Genomic DNA, 8,249 nt, shown 5'->3' on the forward strand with positions numbered 1-8,249 from the left:
ACGTCATGTACCAAACCGTACCAAACCGTACCAAACCGTACCAAACCAAACCAAACCGTACCAAACCGTACCAAACCAAACCATCCCATCCAGTATGTGGGTTCCCTCCATCAATAGTGAAAGAATCTCCTATGCAGGATTCCTGAAGTGGTTTCATGTGGCACCTCCCTTCAGACCCCTTACAACCTCATTTACCCCCCCCCCCCCATCATATCACACTAGCGCTGTGTGTGCGTGTGAGGGGGAGGAGCTCCAGCTTCACCTGAAGAATGGCGTCTTTGTGAGCGTGTGCTTTATAAGACCCGCTGGGACGCTTGGGGGCCTTTGCCTACACCTCACACGCGTGCCGCCATCATCCGACGCCATGAAGGCCCGAGCGCCCCTCCACCACCTCCTCCTCCTCCTCCCGCTCCTCTGCATGGCGGCCTTGGTTTGCGCGTCGGCCCCTGACCCTGACGGAGGCGTCTGGGACGAGCCTGTGCGCTTCAGCACCAAGTCCAAGGACTCGTGCACCATGGCGGTGTCGGCGGCCGGGGACCACACCCGCCTGCGGGTGTCCTGCAAGGGTCCCGGCCAGGGCCAGGCGGCGGGGCGCTCCTACCACTGCGACTTCCAGGGGAAGCCCGACCTGTGCCGCGCCTACACCCTCAACCCCCGCCACTACTTCACCCAGATGATGTGGGAGCTCAGGAAGCTCGGCCACGCCTGTCAGGGCGCCAAGATCTACCGGCCGCCCATGTGCAGGAAACACCCCGACGAAGTCCAGATGACCTTCCTGTCCGCCTGGCCCAGGACCGCCAAAGCCTCCAAGCCCGCCCAGGCCACCCGGAAGCCGCCCAGGCCTCAACCCGTCAAGCCTCATCCGGGAAAGGTCCCCCAGGCCAGGAAGACCACCCCCAAGCCCGCAAAGGCCACCGCCCGGCCCACGGAGCCGCCCCAATCCAAGGCTTCCCGCATGGCCTCCGAGTACTGCTGGAAGAGCTTCCATGGAATCTGCTCCTACGTCCTTGGCTGGTTCCACAACTGAACAAAGGTGGTCACTCAATTTAGCGCTTAGCAGAAGTCCTATTCGGATTAACTTATTATCTGACCATTAATCGTGTATTCTGATTAACTTTTTATCTAACCATTAATCATGTATTCTGATTAACTTTTTATCTAACCATTAATCGTGTATTCTGATTAACTTTTTATCTAACCATTAATCATGTATTCTGATTAACTTTTTATCTAACCATTAATCGTGTATTCTGATTAACTTTTTATCTAACCATTAATCGTGTATTCTGATTAACTTATGTTCTAACCATTAATCGTGTATTCTGATTAACTTTTTATCTAACCATTAATCGTGTATTCTGATTAACTTATGTTCTAACCATTAATCGTGTATTCCGATTAACTTATTATCCAACCATTAATCATGTATTCTGATTCATTTATGATCTAACCATTAATTGTGTATTTTAACTCATGATCTAACCATTAATCATGTATTCAGATTAACTTATGATCTAACCATTAATCATGTATTCAGATTAACTTATTATTAGCCATTAATCATCATATAATCATTGTTCACCTTTTTTCATGATCAGTGATAATATTCCCTCCAAGTTATTACCTTCATCACCACCTTCATCATCACCTTGACGCCACAATACCCGTGTGCAGCATGTGCACCGTAGCCGCTTGTTGCTAGGCAGACTTCATTGGGTCACCCGCCCATCAGACTCCACGTTTGTTTCTTTTTACTGGAAACCTTTCATTCCAGTTTTACGTCTGACTTTCCTGCTGTTCCAGGTGGGAAAATCCTTCATGTCCATCCTGGACTTCACGTGGACTCCATATCCTCATCCTCCTCATCCTCATCCTCATCCTCATCCTCCTCATGAAAAAGTCAATAAAGTCTTTTGTACAAATTGAAAATCTCCATCGACCGTCACTTCTCACGCTGCTCCGCCATCTTTGGTCTCGCTGATTGATCATTTAGTTCGATTTGATCATCAGTTCGCCACCTTATTGTCGTAGTACTACAAGTTTTTCTTCAGATGACTTTTTAAAACTACTTTCTTCTCATGAATGTACAGCATATTTCTGATCACGTTATGACTTTAACTTAAGTGACATTATTCTGGTAAACGGCCAACTTTATTCTGGTTTTTCCTCCAAATGTACGACTATATTCTCATAACATCTCCATTTTTTATCCTAAATGTACAATTTTATTCGCAAAATCTCAGCTTATTTTAATACTCAGTGGTATCAGTGTTGCGTTTGGGTGTTTTTGCCCGTGTGGTGCGTTCAAAGGCGCCCTTGTTGGTGCAAGAGGAAGTCTGGCTCCGAGCAGGAAGTTGTTAACACGGAGAGCCCAGTAAAGAAAACACACCAACACTGCACGCCTGTGTGCGTGGGTGCGTGGGTGATGATTACACGGCCAATCCCGGCCTGACCCCCCCCCCCCCCCCACCTGGAGACACCCTGTGGTGTGAACAGTGGTGCTTCTGTATGAAGGTCACGGCGGTCCACTCCGTCGGTGCGTGTTTGTAGTGTTTAACAATATCTTCATTCATGTCCACGATTGGAAGGGAAACCAGACGAGGCCGCCATGGCCGCCATGGCCGCCATCACGGCGGGTAGTCATTGTACCCGTAGCCCTCCGTTATGTTGCATTTTCACAAACCGCAATTCTTGTATTTATTTTTTTTAATCTTCATCATATGATTGTTTTTACTTATATTAGGCAGTGTGCATTTGAATAATGACTATAATTTAGTCCCGATGACTTAAGTAGGATCAGTAGATACCAAGTAAAGTCCATTACAACATTGGCACGCTGATGTCAGAGGTGCGCATGCGCAGCACCAATCGGCAAGGCGCAAGAGGGGTGGGCGGGGCTAGGCGAACAATAAAAACTACTACTAATCTACTTACTAAGGCTGAGCCGAGTAGAAAATAAAGTTGTCGGGAAGTCTTTGATTTTGGCCACGTTCTGCTCATGTTTTATTCTGTAGTTTCCGGTGCTCTTATTTTGGCAACACTCCTCGTGGTGTCATTTCCTGTGGTCACATCTTGCTCCTTGAGCAGTCACGACGAACATGTGAGTTTCTTACCCAGTACAAAACTGTTACATCGTAGAAGTTCCACCAAAGTTTCCTTCTTGGTTTTCATTACTCTCAGTAACTTAGTGTTCGTAACATGTTCTGGCGTAACATGTTTTGTCGTAACATGTTCTGTTAATACTTTAATTGCATATTAAGCTCTCGATCACGCGCTGGTCACGTGTCCATGGTGTTAGTGCAATGACTTAGGTTTACCGCTAGATGGCTCCAGAGACTCCAATCCTTGTAAAGCTCTCTTGAGTTAATGCAGTATTGTGTTGTATTCGCCAATGCACAAGTGATACTTGTATTGTACTACAATACTTTGTATTGTAGAGCAGATATTGTCATTTTATATTGACAATATCTACACACTACCGTAGATATATACCGTTTATTAGTAGTATGCCTCATGCGTATTCTATTTCCTACCAATGTTGTATTGCATAGTTCCTAAAGCCAGTCTTTGTACCCCCCCCCCCCCCCCCAGATCACACACGTGTATTTATACATTTCACGTGATATAAAGTTACGCTAAAAGTCCAATATGTGTACGGTATTTAGGGTCATGCTTGGTGATGGTGAAATAAATAAGATGCTAATGGACATGCAGAAGCATGTTCCCGTCTCGTCTCCTCTCCTCGCCATGACTCACCAGGAAGCCGCTTCCCACACAGGACCCCGCGTTCCTGGGTTCTTTGTCTGGTCATGTCCCTGCAAGGCCACACCCCCTACTCTCATGCTTTCACGCGGAAACAAGAGGTGGCGGGAAGGGGAAGGCATGGGTGAGTCATGTGTGGGTGTGTCGCGTGGCGGCCTATGAAAGCGGCGTGTGAGCCCCACGGGGACCACAACACTCCGGGTGCTTCCCGGGACATCCTGATCCTGATCGTCTCCACGCTCCTTTACTTGCTCGCCACGCCGAAGATGCTGCAAAGACTGCTGCTCACGTCCCTCCTGGTGCTGGCCTCCGGGACGGCTTCAGCAGGGGGCGGCCGGGGGAAGTTCCAACTTCATGGCACCATGAGCTGCACCTGGGTGGCCCCAGAACACCAAGCGGACCCGGTGAGGGTGTCGGTGAAGTGCGAGGACCCGGTGGCGCGCATCCAAGGCGGGGTGACCGACATGGAGTGCGCCTACGAGGGGAGGCCGCAGAGCTGCCCCGCCTACCGCTCCGACCCCCGGACCTTCTGGAAGCAGGTGGGGCGCTCCTTCAAGAAGCTGAAGGGGCGTGTCTGCCTGGATGAGACGGCGCTGGTGAGGGCGGGCGTGTGCAAGGGGGCGCCCCGTGACGCCCACTTCAAGCTGGACATCAGAAGCTCCGTCAGCGCGGCGCAGTCCGGAGGGATGGATCTCCCCCCGAGACCGACTCGCCCCGGCTCCGTGATGCTGGGCCCGATAGGATCCACGCCCTGCCCCGAGACCCAGAGGCGGGCGGAGGAGTACTGCAGCAGCACCTGGGCCAACCTGTGCGCCTTCTTCCTGTCCGTCCTGCAGAACGACACCTGCTAGGACGCCCGCTAGGACGCCCGCTGCTCCACCGTGTTAGCCGCTAGCTTGCTGGGAAAGACGTCTGGCAGCCCTTCTTTCTGATATAGATTTCTATTTCATACAGAGTACAATTTCTATTTCATATAGAGTACAATTTATATTTCATATAGAGTACAATTTATATTTCATATAGAGTACAATTTATGTTGTTCATCGTTACATCGTGTATAATAAACTATGTCCTCACCCTAAAGGTTGTTTTTGTGTCATTTCATGTCCGCCTGGAAACCAACATCAATATTTGCTGTGATCATTATGATGGTGTGAATCCTGCCTAGCAACAGGCGGCTACGTGGTCGGCTTGCTAGCTAAAATGTTGTTTTCAGGCTTCATAAGAATTCCCATTTTATCCGATTAAGAAAGCTGCAGCACTTTTATGATTTTTTTGATGATGTTTATGATTATGAAGCGAGTGCCTCCTCCTAAAGGAGCAACCCTGGCGGTGATGGTGAGATGGTTCATTTCTTGGAGTTTGATGAGTAAACGACACCACCTGCTGGCCGTGGATGCAACTACAGGCCGGATCTTCATGTGCTGGCATCCAATCCTGACATCCTTTTTTGTTTATTTGTCGGGGCGCCAGGGGGCGCTAAGCGTGTGACCTTTGGTGGCCAGAGTTTGGAGTGGAGGGTGGGTGGGTGGAGTGGAGGGTGGGTTGTGTCGTCAGGGACTAATATTTACCTTTGGTTGGTGATCTGGAACATTAAAGCGGGACAAACATGCCAAAACATTTTTTACTTTTTGTCTTTTTGCTATTTTTTCTATTTTGTTCTGTTTTTGTTTGAATGTATCGCTGCAAGGCGTACAAAAAAAGCAGCAGGCCGCACTTTGGACACCCCTGTGCTGTCTTTTCAAAATGAGATTTAAAAATGAAATAAAATGGATGCTGCATATTATTACGTTATATTATGATATTACATTATCATATATTCATATTATCTCACTGAAGTATTCATATTGACTAGAAGGAGAAAAGAGATGATGATGATGATGATGATGATGATGATGAAGCGTGAGGAGATCCACAGTGGCCGCCACGTCTGAGTTGGGCTGACTTTTGGCCTCTGAGGTGACATCCTGACTTGGGACGGCAAGGGGGGGCAGGGGGGCCGGGGTGTCGGGCTGCTCCCTGTTGAGATGACCCTTGACCCCTGAACCCCAGCGGCACCAGATTCTTCTATCCACTCCCTTCACTGTGTGTGTGTGTGTGTGTGTGTGTCCTTTGGGTTCTGGGATCACCAGTTGGAGAGACCTGGTCTTAGGAGTCGTTAAGACTGACCAGTTCTGACCTCCAGTTTTATGCCCCCTGAAAGACTGCGTTTTCAGCCTCCTTAAACTTCTTTCACGGCTACCCTCCAAATGCCCAAAGCCCATGGTTGGCATGGTTTAGGATGGTTGGCATGGTTTAGGATGGTTGGCAAGGTTTAGGATGGTTGGCATGGTTTAGGATGGTTGGCATGGTTTAGGATGGTTGGCATGGTTTAGGATGGTTGGCATGGTTGGCAAGGTTTAGGATGGTTGGCAAGGTTGGCAAGGTTTAGGATGGTTGGCATGGTTTAGGATGGTTGGCATGGTTTAGGATGGTTGGCAAGGTTTAGGATGGTTGGCATGGTTTAGGATGGTTGGCATGGTTTAGGATGGTTGGCAAGGTTTAGGATGGTTGGCATGGTTTAGGATGGTTGCCATGGTTTAGGATGGTTGCCATGGTTTAGGATGGTTGGCATGGTTTAGGATGGTTGGCATGGTTTAGGATGGTTGGCATGGTTTAGGATGGTTGGCAAGGTTTAGGATGGTTGGCATGGTTTAGGATGGTTGGCATGGTTTAGGATGGTTGGCAAGGTTTAGGATGGTTGGCATGGTTGGCATGGTTTAGGATGGTTGGCATGGTTTAGGATGGTTGGCAAGGTTTAGGATGGTTGGCATGGTTTAGGGTGGTTGGCATGGTTTAGGATGGTTGGCATGGTTTAGGATGGTTGCCATGGTTTAGGATGGTTGGCAAGGTTGGCAAGGTTTAGGATGGTTGGCATGGTTTAGGATGGTTGCCATGGTTTAGGATGGTTGGCAAGGTTTAGGATGGTTGGCATGGTTTAGGATGGTTGGCAAGGTTTAGGATGGTTGGCATGGTTTAGGATGGTTGGCATGGTTGGCATGGTTTAGGATGGTTGGCAAGGTTTAGGATGGTTGGCAAGGTTTAGGATGGTTGGCATGGTTTAGGATGGTTGGCATGGTTTAGGATGGTTGGCATGGTTTAGGATGGTTGGCATGGTTTAGGATGGTTGGCATGATTTAGGATGGTTGGCAAGGTTTAGGATGGTTGGCAAGGTTGGCATGGTTTAGGATGGTTGGCAAGGTTGGCATGGTTTAGGATGGTTGGCATGGTCATCATGGAGAACCTTCTAGAACATTCTAGCTCGGTTTATCGGCCAGACGAGTGGAACAGGTCTCCTGCACTTTGGGGTTTTTGTGGGGGCTTTAGGTATTCCCAATGAATTGTTAGCTAGCTCACAGGAACTCCTTTTCTGGGGTTGGAAGGCACACAAAGGGAAAGACGTGTCCATGTTTCACTGAAGGATTGGGAATGATGAGCAACATTCCCAACAAGTGGCGTTCCCCTTTAAATGTCACAAACTGTAAAGTGTAAACTTCAGTGGGATTTTTCTCAACTGGGGGTGCAAGAATCCAAGTGGACTTGGTGTGGACTTGGTACTGAGATATATGCTGAACTATATGCTAAAATATATGCTGAAATATATGCTGAAATATATGCTGAAATATATGCTGAAATATATGCTGAAATATATGCTGAAATATATGCTGAAATATATGCTGAAATATATGCTAAAATATATGCTAAAATATATGCTGAAATATATGCTAAAATATATGCTGAAATAGTTTAGGTTTAAAAAGTAAAGTATATAAAGTATACAGAATAAAGAGCTTTCAGGAAGCTGACGCTTGTTTTTATTGGAGATCAACTAGAACCACATGATCAGGCTCTTTTATTGGGGGGGGGTGTTTATGACTCACTGTTCTTGCAGAGTTTTATCAGAGAGGAAGGATCTTTATCAGATGGTGGAGAAGAAAGCTTCAACACAAAGGAAGTGACAAATGGCTGTCATAATATGATATGATATGATATGATATAATATGGTATGATATGGTATGATATGATATAATATGATATGATATGATATAATATGGTATGATATGATATAATATGGTATGATATGATATAATATGATATGATATAATATGATATGATATAATATGATATGATATGATATAATATGGTATGATATGATATAATATGATATGATATAATATGGTATGATATAATATAATATGATATATGATATATGACTTTTCCTCTTAGTCATTGATTTATTGTTTTCCAAGGAAAGCTGCTCGTGATGAATGATGTAATATTACAAGGATCTGCTTTGCCTGCAAGTTAGTGTGGGTCCTCTAGCAGCGTCACACATGAGGTGTGTGTGTGTGTGCGTGTGTGTGCGTGTGTGTGTGCGTGTGCGTGCGTGTGCGTGTGTGTGTGTTGCAGGGGAGTATTTGAGCATGCCAAAGACATCTAATCCTCCA

At 46.8% G+C, this 8,249-nt stretch overlaps 2 protein-coding genes across 2 annotated transcripts; both read left to right on the forward strand.

Moving 5' to 3' along the window:
* The first annotated feature begins 65 nt into the window (after window positions 1–65).
* Window positions 66–1,891, forward strand: fgfbp2b (fibroblast growth factor binding protein 2b). Its single transcript, XM_058080049.2, has 2 exons — window positions 66–1,033; window positions 1,804–1,891. Exon 1 carries the CDS (start codon window positions 95–97, stop codon window positions 1,025–1,027), a length of 933 nt encoding a protein of 310 aa, XP_057936032.2. The 5' UTR covers window positions 66–94; the 3' UTR covers window positions 1,028–1,033; window positions 1,804–1,891.
* Window positions 1,892–2,962: 1,071 nt separating this feature from the next.
* Window positions 2,963–4,839, forward strand: LOC131132391 (fibroblast growth factor-binding protein 1-like). Its single transcript, XM_058077986.2, has one exon. It carries the CDS (start codon window positions 3,894–3,896, stop codon window positions 4,611–4,613), a length of 720 nt encoding a protein of 239 aa, XP_057933969.2. The 5' UTR covers window positions 2,963–3,893; the 3' UTR covers window positions 4,614–4,839.
* The last annotated feature ends 3,410 nt before the right edge of the window (window positions 4,840–8,249 follow it).

This window comes from Doryrhamphus excisus, linkage group LG9 (genome assembly GCF_037039965.1).
Source record: "Doryrhamphus excisus strain RoL-2023G ecotype Guam linkage group LG9, RoL_Dexc_Guam_v1.1, whole genome shotgun sequence".
Lineage (NCBI taxonomy): Eukaryota > Metazoa > Chordata > Actinopteri > Syngnathiformes > Syngnathidae > Doryrhamphus > Doryrhamphus excisus.

Excerpts from the sequence above, each read along its gene's own strand:
- fgfbp2b (XM_058080049.2), top strand. The coding sequence starts at position 95 with ATGTGGGTTCCCTCCATCAATAGTGAAAGAATCTCCTATGCAGGATTC.
- LOC131132391 (XM_058077986.2), top strand. The coding sequence starts at position 3,894 with ATGTGTGGGTGTGTCGCGTGGCGGCCTATGAAAGCGGCGTGTGAGCCC.